The 19501-nt window shown below is 39.7% G+C and overlaps 1 protein-coding gene across 2 annotated transcripts in view; it reads right to left on the bottom strand.

Moving 5' to 3' along the window:
• Positions 1-9571: 9571 nt before the first annotated feature.
• The window catches only part of LOC146456951 (uncharacterized), a 77275-nt gene continuing 67345 nt past the window's right edge, over positions 9572-19501 (bottom strand). Inside the window, exon 2 of one of the 2 annotated variants that reach the window (XM_085092518.1) lies at positions 9572-13845. In XM_085092518.1, the coding sequence (XP_084948644.1) occupies positions 11964-13845 (1882 nt within the window). In that variant the 3' untranslated portion in view covers positions 9572-11963. Of the gene's footprint in view, positions 13880-19501 lie in introns of both variants that reach the window. The other variant, XM_085092519.1, reaches the window with a different exon arrangement.

Below are 19501 nucleotides of genomic sequence, written 5' to 3'. Positions count from 1 at the left end.
GTCATGCTAACGAGAAAGACTCCTTTCTTCAATCTGACACAAATATCTGACAAAAAAGTTAACTATGCTAAGCGCACTTAAGTCTTTCAAAAGTAAGCTTCTTCTTTCTGCAATTTTTCATTAATTTAATTTACAGCCTTTAATTATTAATAAGTATTTCAAGAACAAACAGAAGCCCCCAATTCGGCAAAACAACCGTGAAATTGGCAATTGGCGATGTTCCTTCGGTCGTGCGGTCGTGCGGACATTCGGTTGTGTCTGTTCACTTTGCCTTGTGCCATCGGAGCATCTTGTCTGGTTATTAAGTTAGTCATTCAGTGTTCTATGTGGTTCCGGCATTGTGTTCATTCTTCCTTCCGTTTGTCTGTCTCTTCCGTACTTTCGTACAGGTTCTGCCTCCTCCGCCAGTTCTACTGGTGGCACGGTTCCAGCTTACTCAAAATCCTATCATGGGCTCATACATAAAATTTAACCAATAACATTTACCAATTAAAAGTTGTATTAAAACATTACGAAGAAGTTCCTTCATGTTTTAATACCCGTGGCTGTCTTGCTGCAGAGAAAGACTTCTTCTTTCTCCGATCTGACACAAACATGTTATGCATACCATATGACCGGACCAATGTCCTAGCATATGGCGGACCATGTCTGACCTAAGATACTACTCTTTCTCTTGGGTCTGTTCTGTCAGCCCCCTGTCCATATAGATATTGGATATGACTGTAGAAGAACATTGCACGAGTTACCCCTTGTAGCCTTTCACTTTCTCAATGAATCTGTTACTACATGATAGAGCTAGAGATGGATCTAGGAAACGCATCATGGCCCGAAAGCCTTTCGTAGTTATGTCAGCCTTTGCTCAGTTTCTAGTTGTTAAATATCCGAGAATTATTACCATTATTAAGGCTTTCAGTGTCATTAACTTCTTTGCATCCTTTTTTTGCCTAACATTAAATTTATTTTTACATTGAATTTAACTTTTGTAATAATACTCGGTTTCAGCATAATTCTTTGCAAGGAGAACTAAACTACCTCGCTAACTATGATCCTCTTTTGCTCTCTCACTAAATGTAAAGTGCGCGCGCTAACAATCAATCTTAGTTTTGAGATAGTCTGGGTACTAGAATGTGACGTTTCCGTTTGAATAAAACGACGCGTTCAAGTAGTGTCGCGAGCCCGATTAGATCAACAAACTTAACTGTTTAAATCAAGGAGCCAGGTTAAACCCTCAGTTATAGCTGTAAAAGTTTCAAAGGTTAGCTGTAAATTTGCCGTTCTTCAGTTCCATGTATTAACATTTTGCATTTCCAAGTCGTTTTACCTACTATGTGCGACGAGGAGACTTATTCAAACCGGCTGCATGTCATGAAAAATAAGAACTCTTCTTCTGCAGACGCCAGACGCTCAGGTACAAGGTAAAATAAGTTTTTTAATTTGCTAAAACTGCATAGAATGATACATGTCAGCTCAGGCACGTAGGGCCAGCTGTGGTGCCGCAGTTTGAAACGTGTGGTAGAGAGATTCACCCTGAATTTATTCATAATTTTCTCCCTCGCTAAGACGTTTACATATTCCTTCGTGGCTTTCGCTGTTTGGCGTTTTTTGAACTTTCTACCGGGTCTGTTCACTGTGCCCCTGACGAGATTGACAGACCTTCTGAGCAGACGGAGCTTTATTTTGCTTTTGTCACTCTATGCTGTTGTTTAATTATCTTTTTGGTGAGCTCACTAAAATACGTGCGTACGAATTTTGATAATTATTTAACATTAAGTAATAAGAACGAAAGCTCGTCGCTTCTCACTCGTTCTGAAAAGATAAGCGTTTTTAAGTTTGAACTAGAATATCAGAAAATCGATTCCTATAAACGCACAGAACTGCAAACAAAAGAGCTGTCCACTCGGTCGTTCAGCTGTTCATCTTGGTTCGCGGGTTCGTTCACTCGGTTTCTCGTTCGTTCGTTTTCGCCGGCGAGCGCTAGGTGGACGGTTAGATCGTTAACTCGGTCATTTGGCTATTCGCTCGCTCGCTCGGATGTTAGTTTCGCTCGGGATTCCGTTTGTTCGTTCGTTTGCGTTTCTGGTTTGTTCGGTTGTTCTTCCGTATGCCCAGTTCTTCTTGCTATTCATGGGCATAAACTTGTTATAAACAATAAATTTTAACCAATAAAAAGCTCTATTAAAGCATTGCGAAGAAGTTCCTTCATGGTTTAATACCTACGGATGTCATGCTAACGAGAAAGACTCCTTTCTTCAATCTGACACAAATATCTGACAAAAAAGTTAACTATGCTAAGCGCACTTAAGTCTTTCAAAAGTAAGCTTCTTCTTTCTGCAATTTTTCATTAATTTAATTTACAGCCTTTAATTATTAATAAGTATTTCAAGAACAAACAGAAGCCCCCAATTCGGCAAAACAACCGTGAAATTGGCAATTGGCGATGTTCCTTCGGTCGTGCGGTCGTGCGGACATTCGGTTGTGTCTGTTCACTTTGCCTTGTGCCATCGGAGCATCTTGTCTGGTTATTAAGTTAGTCATTCAGTGTTCTATGTGGTTCCGGCATTGTGTTCATTCTTCCTTCCGTTTGTCTGTCTCTTCCGTACTTTCGTACAGGTTCTGCCTCCTCCGCCAGTTCTACTGGTGGCACGGTTCCAGCTTACTCAAAATCCTATCATGGGCTCATACATAAAATTTAACCAATAACATTTACCAATTAAAAGTTGTATTAAAACATTACGAAGAAGTTCCTTCATGTTTTAATACCCGTGGCTGTCTTGCTGCAGAGAAAGACTTCTTCTTTCTCCGATCTGACACAAACAAAAAATTTTAACCAATAAAAAGCTCTATTAAAGCATTGCGAAGAAGTTCCTTCATGGTTTAATACCTACGGATGTCATGCTAACGAGAAAGACTCCTTTCTTCAATCTGACACAAATATCTGACAAAAAAGTTAACTATGCTAAGCGCACTTAAGTCTTTCAAAAGTAAGCTTCTTCTTTCTGCAATTTTTCATTAATTTAATTTACAGCCTTTAATTATTAATAAGTATTTCAAGAACAAACAGAAGCCCCCAATTCGGCAAAACAACCGTGAAATTGGCAATTGGCGATGTTCCTTCGGTCGTGCGGTCGTGCGGACATTCGGTTGTGTCTGTTCACTTTGCCTTGTGCCATCGGAGCATCTTGTCTGGTTATTAAGTTAGTCATTCAGTGTTCTATGTGGTTCCGGCATTGTGTTCATTCTTCCTTCCGTTTGTCTGTCTCTTCCGTACTTTCGTACAGGTTCTGCCTCCTCCGCCAGTTCTACTGGTGGCACGGTTCCAGCTTACTCAAAATCCTATCATGGGCTCATACATAAAATTTAACCAATAACATTTACCAATTAAAAGTTGTATTAAAACATTACGAAGAAGTTCCTTCATGTTTTAATACCCGTGGCTGTCTTGCTGCAGAGAAAGACTTCTTCTTTCTCCGATCTGACACAAACATGTTATGCATACCATATGACCGGACCAATGTCCTAGCATATGGCGGACCATGTCTGACCTAAGATACTACTCTTTCTCTTGGGTCTGTTCTGTCAGCCCCCTGTCCATATAGATATTGGATATGACTGTAGAAGAACATTGCACGAGTTACCCCTTGTAGCCTTTCACTTTCTCAATGAATCTGTTACTACATGATAGAGCTAGAGATGGATCTAGGAAACGCATCATGGCCCGAAAGCCTTTCGTAGTTATGTCAGCCTTTGCTCAGTTTCTAGTTGTTAAATATCCGAGAATTATTACCATTATTAAGGCTTTCAGTGTCATTAACTTCTTTGCATCCTTTTTTTGCCTAACATTAAATTTATTTTTACATTGAATTTAACTTTTGTAATAATACTCGGTTTCAGCATAATTCTTTGCAAGGAGAACTAAACTACCTCGCTAACTATGATCCTCTTTTGCTCTCTCACTAAATGTAAAGTGCGCGCGCTAACAATCAATCTTAGTTTTGAGATAGTCTGGGTACTAGAATGTGACGTTTCCGTTTGAATAAAACGACGCGTTCAAGTAGTGTCGCGAGCCCGATTAGATCAACAAACTTAACTGTTTAAATCAAGGAGCCAGGTTAAACCCTCAGTTATAGCTGTAAAAGTTTCAAAGGTTAGCTGTAAATTTGCCGTTCTTCAGTTCCATGTATTAACATTTTGCATTTCCAAGTCGTTTTACCTACTATGTGCGACGAGGAGACTTATTCAAACCGGCTGCATGTCATGAAAAATAAGAACTCTTCTTCTGCAGACGCCAGACGCTCAGGTACAAGGTAAAATAAGTTTTTTAATTTGCTAAAACTGCATAGAATGATACATGTCAGCTCAGGCACGTAGGGCCAGCTGTGGTGCCGCAGTTTGAAACGTGTGGTAGAGAGATTCACCCTGAATTTATTCATAATTTTCTCCCTCGCTAAGACGTTTACATATTCCTTCGTGGCTTTCGCTGTTTGGCGTTTTTTGAACTTTCTACCGGGTCTGTTCACTGTGCCCCTGACGAGATTGACAGACCTTCTGAGCAGACGGAGCTTTATTTTGCTTTTGTCACTCTATGCTGTTGTTTAATTATCTTTTTGGTGAGCTCACTAAAATACGTGCGTACGAATTTTGATAATTATTTAACATTAAGTAATAAGAACGAAAGCTCGTCGCTTCTCACTCGTTCTGAAAAGATAAGCGTTTTTAAGTTTGAACTAGAATATCAGAAAATCGATTCCTATAAACGCACAGAACTGCAAACAAAAGAGCTGTCCACTCGGTCGTTCAGCTGTTCATCTTGGTTCGCGGGTTCGTTCACTCGGTTTCTCGTTCGTTCGTTTTCGCCGGCGAGCGCTAGGTGGACGGTTAGATCGTTAACTCGGTCATTTGGCTATTCGCTCGCTCGCTCGGATGTTAGTTTCGCTCGGGATTCCGTTTGTTCGTTCGTTTGCGTTTCTGGTTTGTTCGGTTGTTCTTCCGTATGCCCAGTTCTTCTTGCTATTCATGGGCATAAACTTGTTATAAACAATAAATTTTAACCAATAAAAAGCTCTATTAAAGCATTGCGAAGAAGTTCCTTCATGGTTTAATACCTACGGATGTCATGCTAACGAGAAAGACTCCTTTCTTCAATCTGACACAAATATCTGACAAAAAAGTTAACTATGCTAAGCGCACTTAAGTCTTTCAAAAGTAAGCTTCTTCTTTCTGCAATTTTTCATTAATTTAATTTACAGCCTTTAATTATTAATAAGTATTTCAAGAACAAACAGAAGCCCCCAATTCGGCAAAACAACCGTGAAATTGGCAATTGGCGATGTTCCTTCGGTCGTGCGGTCGTGCGGACATTCGGTTGTGTCTGTTCACTTTGCCTTGTGCCATCGGAGCATCTTGTCTGGTTATTAAGTTAGTCATTCAGTGTTCTATGTGGTTCCGGCATTGTGTTCATTCTTCCTTCCGTTTGTCTGTCTCTTCCGTACTTTCGTACAGGTTCTGCCTCCTCCGCCAGTTCTACTGGTGGCACGGTTCCAGCTTACTCAAAATCCTATCATGGGCTCATACATAAAATTTAACCAATAACATTTACCAATTAAAAGTTGTATTAAAACATTACGAAGAAGTTCCTTCATGTTTTAATACCCGTGGCTGTCTTGCTGCAGAGAAAGACTTCTTCTTTCTCCGATCTGACACAAACAAAAAATTTTAACCAATAAAAAGCTCTATTAAAGCATTGCGAAGAAGTTCCTTCATGGTTTAATACCTACGGATGTCATGCTAACGAGAAAGACTCCTTTCTTCAATCTGACACAAATATCTGACAAAAAAGTTAACTATGCTAAGCGCACTTAAGTCTTTCAAAAGTAAGCTTCTTCTTTCTGCAATTTTTCATTAATTTAATTTACAGCCTTTAATTATTAATAAGTATTTCAAGAACAAACAGAAGCCCCCAATTCGGCAAAACAACCGTGAAATTGGCAATTGGCGATGTTCCTTCGGTCGTGCGGTCGTGCGGACATTCGGTTGTGTCTGTTCACTTTGCCTTGTGCCATCGGAGCATCTTGTCTGGTTATTAAGTTAGTCATTCAGTGTTCTATGTGGTTCCGGCATTGTGTTCATTCTTCCTTCCGTTTGTCTGTCTCTTCCGTACTTTCGTACAGGTTCTGCCTCCTCCGCCAGTTCTACTGGTGGCACGGTTCCAGCTTACTCAAAATCCTATCATGGGCTCATACATAAAATTTAACCAATAACATTTACCAATTAAAAGTTGTATTAAAACATTACGAAGAAGTTCCTTCATGTTTTAATACCCGTGGCTGTCTTGCTGCAGAGAAAGACTTCTTCTTTCTCCGATCTGACACAAACATGTTATGCATACCATATGACCGGACCAATGTCCTAGCATATGGCGGACCATGTCTGACCTAAGATACTACTCTTTCTCTTGGGTCTGTTCTGTCAGCCCCCTGTCCATATAGATATTGGATATGACTGTAGAAGAACATTGCACGAGTTACCCCTTGTAGCCTTTCACTTTCTCAATGAATCTGTTACTACATGATAGAGCTAGAGATGGATCTAGGAAACGCATCATGGCCCGAAAGCCTTTCGTAGTTATGTCAGCCTTTGCTCAGTTTCTAGTTGTTAAATATCCGAGAATTATTACCATTATTAAGGCTTTCAGTGTCATTAACTTCTTTGCATCCTTTTTTTGCCTAACATTAAATTTATTTTTACATTGAATTTAACTTTTGTAATAATACTCGGTTTCAGCATAATTCTTTGCAAGGAGAACTAAACTACCTCGCTAACTATGATCCTCTTTTGCTCTCTCACTAAATGTAAAGTGCGCGCGCTAACAATCAATCTTAGTTTTGAGATAGTCTGGGTACTAGAATGTGACGTTTCCGTTTGAATAAAACGACGCGTTCAAGTAGTGTCGCGAGCCCGATTAGATCAACAAACTTAACTGTTTAAATCAAGGAGCCAGGTTAAACCCTCAGTTATAGCTGTAAAAGTTTCAAAGGTTAGCTGTAAATTTGCCGTTCTTCAGTTCCATGTATTAACATTTTGCATTTCCAAGTCGTTTTACCTACTATGTGCGACGAGGAGACTTATTCAAACCGGCTGCATGTCATGAAAAATAAGAACTCTTCTTCTGCAGACGCCAGACGCTCAGGTACAAGGTAAAATAAGTTTTTTAATTTGCTAAAACTGCATAGAATGATACATGTCAGCTCAGGCACGTAGGGCCAGCTGTGGTGCCGCAGTTTGAAACGTGTGGTAGAGAGATTCACCCTGAATTTATTCATAATTTTCTCCCTCGCTAAGACGTTTACATATTCCTTCGTGGCTTTCGCTGTTTGGCGTTTTTTGAACTTTCTACCGGGTCTGTTCACTGTGCCCCTGACGAGATTGACAGACCTTCTGAGCAGACGGAGCTTTATTTTGCTTTTGTCACTCTATGCTGTTGTTTAATTATCTTTTTGGTGAGCTCACTAAAATACGTGCGTACGAATTTTGATAATTATTTAACATTAAGTAATAAGAACGAAAGCTCGTCGCTTCTCACTCGTTCTGAAAAGATAAGCGTTTTTAAGTTTGAACTAGAATATCAGAAAATCGATTCCTATAAACGCACAGAACTGCAAACAAAAGAGCTGTCCACTCGGTCGTTCAGCTGTTCATCTTGGTTCGCGGGTTCGTTCACTCGGTTTCTCGTTCGTTCGTTTTCGCCGGCGAGCGCTAGGTGGACGGTTAGATCGTTAACTCGGTCATTTGGCTATTCGCTCGCTCGCTCGGATGTTAGTTTCGCTCGGGATTCCGTTTGTTCGTTCGTTTGCGTTTCTGGTTTGTTCGGTTGTTCTTCCGTATGCCCAGTTCTTCTTGCTATTCATGGGCATAAACTTGTTATAAACAATAAATTTTAACCAATAAAAAGCTCTATTAAAGCATTGCGAAGAAGTTCCTTCATGGTTTAATACCTACGGATGTCATGCTAACGAGAAAGACTCCTTTCTTCAATCTGACACAAATATCTGACAAAAAAGTTAACTATGCTAAGCGCACTTAAGTCTTTCAAAAGTAAGCTTCTTCTTTCTGCAATTTTTCATTAATTTAATTTACAGCCTTTAATTATTAATAAGTATTTCAAGAACAAACAGAAGCCCCCAATTCGGCAAAACAACCGTGAAATTGGCAATTGGCGATGTTCCTTCGGTCGTGCGGTCGTGCGGACATTCGGTTGTGTCTGTTCACTTTGCCTTGTGCCATCGGAGCATCTTGTCTGGTTATTAAGTTAGTCATTCAGTGTTCTATGTGGTTCCGGCATTGTGTTCATTCTTCCTTCCGTTTGTCTGTCTCTTCCGTACTTTCGTACAGGTTCTGCCTCCTCCGCCAGTTCTACTGGTGGCACGGTTCCAGCTTACTCAAAATCCTATCATGGGCTCATACATAAAATTTAACCAATAACATTTACCAATTAAAAGTTGTATTAAAACATTACGAAGAAGTTCCTTCATGTTTTAATACCCGTGGCTGTCTTGCTGCAGAGAAAGACTTCTTCTTTCTCCGATCTGACACAAACAAAAAATTTTAACCAATAAAAAGCTCTATTAAAGCATTGCGAAGAAGTTCCTTCATGGTTTAATACCTACGGATGTCATGCTAACGAGAAAGACTCCTTTCTTCAATCTGACACAAATATCTGACAAAAAAGTTAACTATGCTAAGCGCACTTAAGTCTTTCAAAAGTAAGCTTCTTCTTTCTGCAATTTTTCATTAATTTAATTTACAGCCTTTAATTATTAATAAGTATTTCAAGAACAAACAGAAGCCCCCAATTCGGCAAAACAACCGTGAAATTGGCAATTGGCGATGTTCCTTCGGTCGTGCGGTCGTGCGGACATTCGGTTGTGTCTGTTCACTTTGCCTTGTGCCATCGGAGCATCTTGTCTGGTTATTAAGTTAGTCATTCAGTGTTCTATGTGGTTCCGGCATTGTGTTCATTCTTCCTTCCGTTTGTCTGTCTCTTCCGTACTTTCGTACAGGTTCTGCCTCCTCCGCCAGTTCTACTGGTGGCACGGTTCCAGCTTACTCAAAATCCTATCATGGGCTCATACATAAAATTTAACCAATAACATTTACCAATTAAAAGTTGTATTAAAACATTACGAAGAAGTTCCTTCATGTTTTAATACCCGTGGCTGTCTTGCTGCAGAGAAAGACTTCTTCTTTCTCCGATCTGACACAAACACATAAGAATACTTAGTTTTGTAGCTATTTGCAAAATTTACCTCGGTAGTTTTTTTCTTCAACTCAGTTACTTTTAGACAATCGCTGCAACAATGCGCCCTTGTCTTTGAAACTTCAAAATGTGCTTTGCGTTCTGCTGTGATTACTTTTTCATTGATATCCTTATGCTAGTGCACTTATTGTATTTTCAATAACTAACAATCGAGGTACGCATGGAAATCAGTTTATTCAAGCTAGTGCCTTGTAAAATTTGTTTTCGTTTGGCCTTGAATTACATCTAATTGCAAAAAAAAAAAAAACTGCGTCCTTGGGACAGGAGGAGGAGGAGAGACCCTGGGAACGAGATTGCGAGCAGTCTTTTTTTTTTTTTTTTTTACTCGAAAATCCACGAGGGAAGAGCATAAAAAACTGAGCAGGTATGAAATTCGAAGCACGAGGGTCAGTCACGCACGAAAGGGGCAAAACATTCAAATATTGTGTTCACTCTTTCTTCCCCGCGGATTTTCAAGGAAAAGAGAGACTGCTCACAGTCAACTGACTACTAACTGCGAAGTCGACAAGTATTAAAACTAAGATATTTCCTTTTAATATTTTGACTATAAAATAATATACAGCAACAAGTACAAACTTGCTTAATACAACTACAATTAGTAATATAAGTACAAATTAATACTTAGCAATGATTGTATTTGGCTGTTAAATTATACACTGAATTGAATAAACCAATTAACTTTATTTTACTACAATGTTAATATAAACTGTTAGCCCAAAAGATACGTTGTCATATCCAAACAGTATGCAGTTTTTAAGGCTAAATCCTAAATTCAATAAAATGTAATGTAAAAATGCTTTTCTAGGATTCTTCCATTACCAACAAGAAATAAAAAAACCCTTTCTGTGACTAAGTATACACTCAATTGAAAAACAATGTCAGATCTAGAAACCATGAATAATAAGAACCAACAGCTTCCTGAGAAGTGTTTGACCTAATGAGATTATTTCTACATTCTTCTTAATAAAAATAAAAGCACATGCAGTTTTTTGGGCTAAATTTTTCCATATTTCTTGTGAACAGCAAGACAAAAAAGGAAAAAAGAACGATGTGAATGTTAATAATAAATTTATTATTATTTAGGTAACCCCAATATTCCATCAGGTCCCATTATTCACACTTTCCACAGGACGTTTTTTTCTATCAAGTGAACTGTAATTTACAACATCTAGCCTCTGAAGTATCCCTAACAAATGTACAGTCTCAAACAATATCGTAAAATTACTGCTTCAAAAATAGCCTGCCTGGGCTCACTGGAAAGCCGGATACGAGGGCCAAAACGAGTGGCGAAGCCGTGCGGAAATGGGGCGAGGACAACAAGAAATCTTGCGGTTCCTCGCGGCGAAGCCGCTCGTTGTTACAGTTTTGCCGCGACTGTCAAGGTTCTCTCCCCATTTCCCCCGCAGCTGCAGGCACCACACATTTTGGCCCGGCTATTAATGGGGATGAATAACTAGGAATTCCTGCTTAAAAGCTTGTAAACACATACTAATTTACGTTTGCCACTGAAGACTAAAATCTTAGAGCAATTTTTGTACAAAGAACAATACAATGGGAATGTTCTGTCCAAAAAGCTTTAATCTCAAATGTGAAAAAGTCAGGATTTTACCCTCAGACTCTTTAGGAAACAGTCCAGTTTAGAGCTTGATACTACATTAAATTTTGTCTTAGCCGCTGATCTACTAGCCTGCATAGCTGGCGGGATATTGCCATATTGGACCGTTGAGCAGCGAAGCAAAGAAGGAATGGAGCATTGTTCCATTACTGATAAGAAAATAAAAACTTTTTCCCTTCTGTGAGCTAGTATACAATTGAATGGAAAAACTTTGTTAGATTTCAGTTTTGTCAGCAAACGAGCAGCAAAGCCGATAACGGAATGGGAAAAAGGCTCCGCTGTTAAAACTTAAATTTGCGTGCAGACATTACTGCCAGCTACACAGACTACAGACCTGGACCCAGTTGCTCGAAGCATGGTTAGCGCCAACCCGGGTTAAATACCATGACAACCTGTAGGGTTTGATACCTCTTAACCAATGGTTAGCGCTAACCATGCTTCGAGCAACTCAGCCCTGGTCCCGGTTGTTTGAAAGCCATTAAACACTAATCGCCGATTAAGACTTAATGGAGGTTTTTATCTTGCACCTTTAAAAATGTTTTCAAAGCATAATTTGAAGCTAGTGGCAAAGAGAAGTCTAAGTCAAAACTACAAAACCATATACATATTTTTTTAAAGTCTTCATTGATTAGTAATTAAAAGTGAATCAAAGTTCTCATTAACCCAGGATTAGCTTAATTGGGTTTGGAACACTCAACTGGGCCCTGCCAGCTGGGCTACTCCAGTCCAGCTGACTGTAAGGCTTGAGTGAAGATCTAGCTCAACTTTCTAAATCCACTGTACAGAATAGGATGGCGGCTGTACATTTTACCACTATCTTGCGAAACTAATACAACCTATATTTGTTGGGAAATTCATCCCTCAGTACCAACAAAATTGTGTACGCTAGTTTTTAAGTCCTTGGAACTTTTCTGTATGTTTGTATGAGTGCTTTTACGGTTTGCATACACTAAAAGTTATACGGCGCCAAACTACCAGTCGCTATCGTTTTTGGTACAGAGGATTATTATTGAACCTTTGTTAAACCAACAGAATTTACATCTTCCTGTCTTTACTGTGCCCAGTGGGTGAAATGTTCTCATGCTCCAGTTCAGACCAATTGACTACCTCAGCCAACTTTTCTTTACCCTCCCCACTGTAGTTACTGAGACATTCTTTGATGAACTCAACAACGCAACCCCCAGGTAATGCGTTACTTAAATTAAACTGTGAATGTGTTTCCAGGGCATCATACAGTTTTAATGTCAGCAAAAACATTGGTGTCTGGCAAGGGTCATCGGTAAACGGAAAATGGTAATAGAGAAGTCCCATCTCTCGTTGACCTAATGTTCTCTCTATCGCATCATCTGGAACACTTGGGATGGTAATAGTTTGCAAAGATTGCCTTATTTTTTCAATTTTCGCCCTCTCTTCTAATGTTAAAATCTCTTTGAAGTGCTTCTGTGTGGCAACTCCTACCACATTTAATTGACCATTGTTCCAACAAACTATTGGCCCCCCAGAATTACCAGAATTTAGCGAGCAATTAAGTACAGCTAATGTGTGACCTGATAAAGTTCTTTTGGAACCAGAAACATGCCCAGTCACAAAGAGGGCTGTTTCTTCGGTGTGACTCATGGGAAAACCAAATGCAAAAATTTGCATCCCTGGTAACAAGGTGTGGTTCGACAATTGTAATGGGCAAATTCCATTTTCTCTTACGTTAAGCTCTCTGCAGTAAAGCAAGGCCAAATCTTTACCTGGATCATGGTGGACGACCTCACATTGGAGCTCTCCAATGACCGCATTAGAAATACAAATCTCCTTAGTGTCACCATTCTCGTTACTTTTGTCATTTACTACATCTCTCACCTTCTTCTCTTTCTTACTGTTCGGGTATCTTTGCGCTTCCGATTTAACTTTCTTAGGTTTACCATTTATTGCATCTTCAATGACGTGCTTGTTCGTAATTATAAAGTGATCGTGAATGATGAAACCAGAACCATGCTCAATTTCAACTTTCTTTATAGCTTCAGCATACTCTTCCTCGATTTCAGCCCTCTCTTTATCAACGTCTCCATTCTTACGTTTAGCATTAGGATCATCTAGGTGCTTAGCACGAAACTTTTTCCCATCAAAGTGATCAATTGCATTTTTAATTTCAAAAATGTCATATATCTGCTGGGTCTTTGGGATCCCATCACTCTCTTCTTTGGTAGGGAATATGTCTGTGTCGTACGGGTGAGTGCCGGCAAAGCACTCTCTCACACGGCGTTCTGCTTCATTCCGCGAATATTTATGCAATCGCTTTGAAATAGCATCCCTTTGTGCTCGAACTTCTTTTTCCAATTCAGTCAGTTCAGAGAACTTTATTGTTTCACAGCCGACTTGTTGCTTATGAAACTGAACCACTTTGTGAATATCAAAAATGTCATAAGTTTGGTTGCCTTTTGGTTTCCTGACTTCATCCTCTCTAATAGCGAGAGATTTTGCCCAAGTGTCCAATGGCGATGGACTGACAAAGCAATCTCGTACCCTTTGCTCCACTTCACTCTTGGAGTATTCATGAAACACACGTTTAGCTTCCTGGTATTCCTTTTCTACTCCACATCTACTTGCATCAATTGACTTCTTCAGTTCATCACACCCAGCTCCTTCATCTTCTGGATATTTCTGAAGTAGTTTTTTCTCATCCAAATCATGAAGTGCTTTGTCAATGTCAAAGATGTTGTACATTTGAGCGACTTCACCACTGCCGTCTCTTCTAATAGGAGGTAAATCTACATGTACATCTGGAAAGGGAAACCGAGTATAGGAATCCTTTACTCGTTTCTCTGCTTCAACTCGAGAATATTTTTCCAATAATTTTTCATTGGTGCAAACTTTGGCTTTATTCAACTCTCTTTCAACATCATCCCTCTGTTTACTGGATTGCTTCCATTTTTTGAAATCACCTTCAGAGTAAAAAACTTCTTCCCTAAAGATTCTTTCAAAAAAACTTGCTTCATCCCAATGAAAAACAGCATCATGAATATCGATAATGTTGTAAAACTCTTTTGGATTACCACTTAAATCATCTCTCAGTCTGAGCAACCCTGCGTCCCCAACAAAGCTTCCAGCAAAGCAATCCTTTACCCGGCGCTGCGCAACAATCCACGAATATTGACATTGTTTATCTGGGTTATCAACAGCTTCCTTGCATTCTCTTTCAACATCAGCTCTCCTCTTGTCAATCAACTCTTTTAATTCATCATACCTGGGCCCATGATTTGGGTATTTTTCAACATAAAGCAGTTTGTCAAAGGTAACAAGTGCATCGTGGATGTCAATGATGTCATAAAGTACAGTCTCCATCTTACTTGCAGTTCCATCTTCGTGGGACCCTTTTGAAAGCAGGAAATCATCAAGCCTACGGTTAGACCATCCCCGATACCCTAACAACTCATTCTGATCCGGATACTTTCCTGCATAACAGTTCTCTAACCGATGCAAAGCTTTTTTCCTAACGTATGTCTTGTTTTCTGGTCTTCCATAAATCTTGACCTTCACACAGGCATCCAGAGCTTTCCTCCCTAGATCGCCTAAAACATCGCCGGCCATAAGCACGCATATCAGTCTTTGTGGTTGCTGTTTTGATTATTACTTCAAACATAAAATTTTACTGAAAAAGAAAACGGCCGAAAATTTCTTGCTATTTACTGAACAAGATAACGCCGTATTTCGTGAATATAATAATTCCCTTCCACGGTGTTTTGATTTGGAGTCGGAAGAAATGATGCAATATTCAGGTACCCGCGCAGTTACCTGCGCCCGAGCGGGTGGGTTCAAGTCTTCGCCGCTCGTGTGTTCGGCCGAACAAAGCTCCTCGTCGCAGTTTTCTCGCCGCTCGTGTCTTCGGCCGAACAACACGAGAAGAATCCTCTGGTACTTAGGGTACGAAAACACGGATTCTTTTCAGAATTTTAACACTAAAATGGCTTTTATTTTAGAAATTTCGGAAATTTTTAGAAAGTTAAAATAATATTACAATTTTGAGAGCCAGGAAAACACATGCGTAATGAACGAGTTATGGCAGCTGAGATGGAAAATCACTCACTCGATAGGTCGTAAACTTCTTTTTAATTTAATCGCAATTTAATCAACATCATATTAAAGTCATTCCATTAGTCTACGAATTATGTATTCACAATCAACCGACCGCCATTAAGGGACAAAAACAAGGACGAAAAATCAACGCAACGAATAAATTATTCTGGAAATAAAATAGTTAGTAGAGGTATTGTCTGATAAATCCTTCCATTTCCTTTTCAAGACAAATATTTTCCAAAAATCGAAACTGCTCGATTCAGCAAATAGGAAATGCAAATTTTAAAACCTTCAAAAGAACTGACCCTAAAAATCCAAGGAAATGTCGTAAGTGAAAGAATAAAGGTAACATAGGATATTTCATAGGGCGATAAATTTTTTAATCCGGTGTCAAACGTAATCCTATTTTTCTTTCGTACTTTTGCTCGTCGAATTTTTTCTCGTCCGATTTGACTTCATCTTCGGCCCCACTATCTGCCCCTCGGTCTCCGAGGATGTAATCAATCATATTAACACTGTAAATTTGCATACAGTAACAACGCTTCACCCATTTCTATCTCTGGCCGCAAAATGTAAACATACAAATGTAAAGATACAAGGAAATGCCGTGAGTGAAAGGCTAAGGGTAAAATGGGAAACTAAAACTTCGCAATGAATTACAATGTAATTCAGGTGTCGAGTGCATTCTCGTCCCCAGCTCCGTAGGTTTCATTGTTCAGCGGTTTCACCACTCACTTTGTGTATCCCAGCATTCTGTTGAAATTACAGTCAACTCTCTCGTAAGCGACCACCCTTAGTGCACGACAAAGTGGTCGCTTACGGGAGGTGGTCGCTTACGAGAAGTGGTCGCTTTGAGAGAGTTGACTGTACACTCTTTTCTTTTTATAAGAATTTATTTTATACCAGGTTTATAAGAGTATCGAGGCTGTAATTTGCGAAATTTAACGAATATTTTAGAAATAAACCTGAGGCCGAAAAATTTTGAAAAGAATGTAATATTGTGTTGAAAATTTGATAATACAATACAATTGTAGTTTTTAACTATCCCGTATAAAATTATTCCTTACTTTAAACAGCAAAAGTAACCAATAAAACGATCAAAAAACCTGCACTAGCGAAATGTTTGATGCGAATGACAGTTCGATGGCTATAATCTAAGAATATTCACAAGGATATTTTCAGGCTAACAACAGCAGAAAAACAATAGTCCGCCTGAGCCAGAAAAGCAACATTCTTATAGAAATAAAAGGGTGTAATTGACAAGAAAACATAACAACAATCTCGTCGCCAGCTACGTGGTCAATGGCGAGGAGCCGAGACGCCAACTTCGTCGACAGAAAGAGAGAAGGAAGTTGTCTCCGGATTCTGTAACGTTTGAAGGCCCGAGACTCTAGCGTCCTATCAACAAAACGGGGATTTTTGATGATTCTTGAGATTTTTTTATGAAAAAAAAAAGAAAAAATTGGGAGATTCAGTCAGAAATGTTTTGTGGTTATCCAAGTAAAGCGATTTATTGGGATTATCCTGGGATTTCCTAGCCTGCAGAACAGGCATTATTTTTTTACGTTTTTCAGGCGAGGGGAGGCGCGAGCCACGTGCGACGGGAGGGGCGCGAAAGAATACCCCCGGGTCCCGTCCCGCATGACTCGCGCTTGCCTTCGTCCGCCTGAAAAAGGGCTAACAAATAACGCTTGTTCTGCAGGCTAGGGATTTTCATTCAGACCATTTCTTAGGATATATTTCTTCATTTTTGAGGGTGACTTTCAGCTGATATGAAGTACAACTTCAAACTCTTTTATAGCCATCTTTAAGAACAAAAAAACAGTTTGCGTAATACCATTATTTCAGACCTATCAACCAATCAAAGTTGATTCTACTGCCTAAAATATTTAACAAACGAGGTCGAATATCTAGGCTTTTGTACATTTACAAGCTTTTATTTTTCGAGCATTTTAGTGAGGAAAACATTTAAGGACGGTGCCTACTAATTACTAATAGCAAAGGATTTTTGCGCGGTTTATGACTATGCGGAAAAGCTGATCTTAGTAAGGGGTACCGGAATCAAAAAAGAAAATTGGGAGTATTTTTCGAGATAATTTAGCAACGACAATTAAAAAAAAAAACGCCAAAATAAAAAACAATGCATGGCATTCTTTCCCAGTTAAGCTTAATAATCTCTGGAAAATGCATGGTTCCCTCCAATTCTTTTCGGATTCGAATTACCCTTCCTTTTCTTGCTTTTCCCGCGTAGTTTATGCGTGACGACAGTAAAACGGCTGCGAGATAGACAAAATAGCACTGTTTTAGCAGGCACCGTCAACAGAAACCCGACTTTCTCGGGTAGCAAAAGTAGGCACCGTCCTCGAGTAACGTTTTCCTGGAAATTTAATTTTTTAGAGAAAAGTAACTGAGAACTTCTTTTTTAGGAAAACATTAAAACGCTAAGCTGCCGAGCCGAGCTGAAGAATGACAATAGGTCATTGGTGTATTAAAGTTTGAAGAGTCAAAAGTCAGTCGTGTTTAGATCATTTTCTGTAAGAGTTGTTGCTAGTCCACTTATCCATTGTTGTTAGGGTTAACAGTAACTCCTGAGACATGTTACGGTACCGATCAAATGTAAGCTGATAGTCACTCAAGACTCGAATGTCGCGACTCGATTTCCAGAAGTGTCCGTGCTCCACGGATTTTTAGCTGGGGGTGTGCCGCCAGCCTCGTTCCCAGGGTCTCTCCTCTTCACGTGACGTGAAGAGACGGGAAGAGGAGAGACCCTGGGAACGAGGTTGGTGTGCCGCTAGGACTCTGCAGTGACTCTGAGAACCTTAACCTTACTAGACAATGTTAACCTTTATTTTGCTACCCTATTCTAGAGTAAACACCGAAAATCCCTACCCTATCCTAGACGTCGTACTGCCCGCCGTACCGATTTTAAATGTCATTTACCGGAAAAATTCTCAAACTAAATGACAATTCTTCAAGAAACTGATTAGTTGCGCAGGAAATGGTACCCAGACCAAACCTCTCTGATTTCCATACCCTATTCGAGAGTAAACTCGCTGAAAACCATACCCTTCACAGCGGCACATACCTATATAGCTCATATGTGGGAGTAACCCCCCCCCCCCCCCCCCCCGGGAGGGCTAACGCTCAAAACCTCTTTTTCACTGTGGCTAATTAAGCAATAGACCAAACTTTCCAGAAGTTTACCAGCGCAATAAAACCACGCGGGATGTTGGGAGAACACGAGAAAGCTTGTAAATCACGAGCCGCAGGCGAGTGATTTACAAGCTTTTACGAAATAACTACTTGGACAAAAACACTTAGAAATCGGCGCTTTTTATTTTGTTACTTGATCAAGTTGTTTATTCTCCTCAAATTCATCAGTGAAGCGGGAGAACCAACCACAAATCGGGATCTATTTTGAGCATAAACCTGTTGAATCGCCGAAGGACGCATCGCAGTTTGAGCGAATGAATGAAAGTGTTTTTTAAGTTGAACTACTGTCTAACTCTCACAAAAATGTGGCTAAAAAAAGGTTAATGCCTTGGCGAAAGAATGCTTTTTATCAGCAGATAGCAATTTCTGATGAAAAGTGATGTTTACACTGCCGATTTTACATGAATTAAACATATTGCTGTATGCCGTCGACGTCGCAACTGTGCTGTGGTGAGCCATTCCTGTCGAGACGCTGTTCATGTTTATTGTGGAACTTGTACACGGCAGCTGCTGGAATGGACTTCTTGTAGCTGTACTTTGCTGAACGGCGGATGTTTGTACTTCTTCATCTTCGCAAAGTGCCACTGTCAACACGTCGCTGCACTTTCGAAGCTGATTTACTGATGGCTGATTGTGATAGCTTCGCAAGCTCGCTTCATTGCGATGGCCAGAAATTGCCATGGCCTCTCGATCTTTTAATCCAGCGTTGGCCCACAGGGTTATGGCTGTCGCTCTCACCGAATGGTTGGTGTAGGTACGGGACAGACCTGCTTCGGCACTGATTTCTTTCATTAATGAAGAATCAATCAATCAATAATCTTTATTTATACACGATAGGTATTAAAGCGACGCTTCGCTTGTGGGGTCGTGTCTAAATAATTAAATAAGATAACTAATGAATTAAAAAATAAATAGGATATACACCAGCTAAAATCATATAGCTACTTACTACATACAAGTCTAAAACGATAAAAGCTTAAAATTCCAAAGTACAAGGTGGTACTCTAGTATCGACTAATTATTAACACTAATTATACTTTTAAAAAATCTTCCTCCCTTCTGGTTAATGTTTTAGGGGAGATACAGTCGAAATCTAGGTGTAGCAGAGTCTTTGACCGTCTTGCCATAATCGCATATTTCTTAGCATTGTCTATATCTTTATTGAGTTGAGGAACCAACGTGCTCCAAACTCTACGAGCTACAGAGTTCCTCATGTAGTTGGTGTTAAAACGAGGGACATCAATTTTCAGTTTCTTCCTAAGTTGATATCGCTTGATGTTATCATTGTTCTTAAT

Source organism: Pavona decussata, unplaced genomic scaffold, assembly GCF_977016875.1.
Source record: "Pavona decussata unplaced genomic scaffold, jaPavDecu1.1 SCAFFOLD_253, whole genome shotgun sequence".
Lineage (NCBI taxonomy): Eukaryota > Metazoa > Cnidaria > Anthozoa > Scleractinia > Agariciidae > Pavona > Pavona decussata.
The sequence above is the reverse complement of the archived record's forward strand: the minus strand, read 5'-3'. Positions and strand labels throughout refer to the sequence as shown.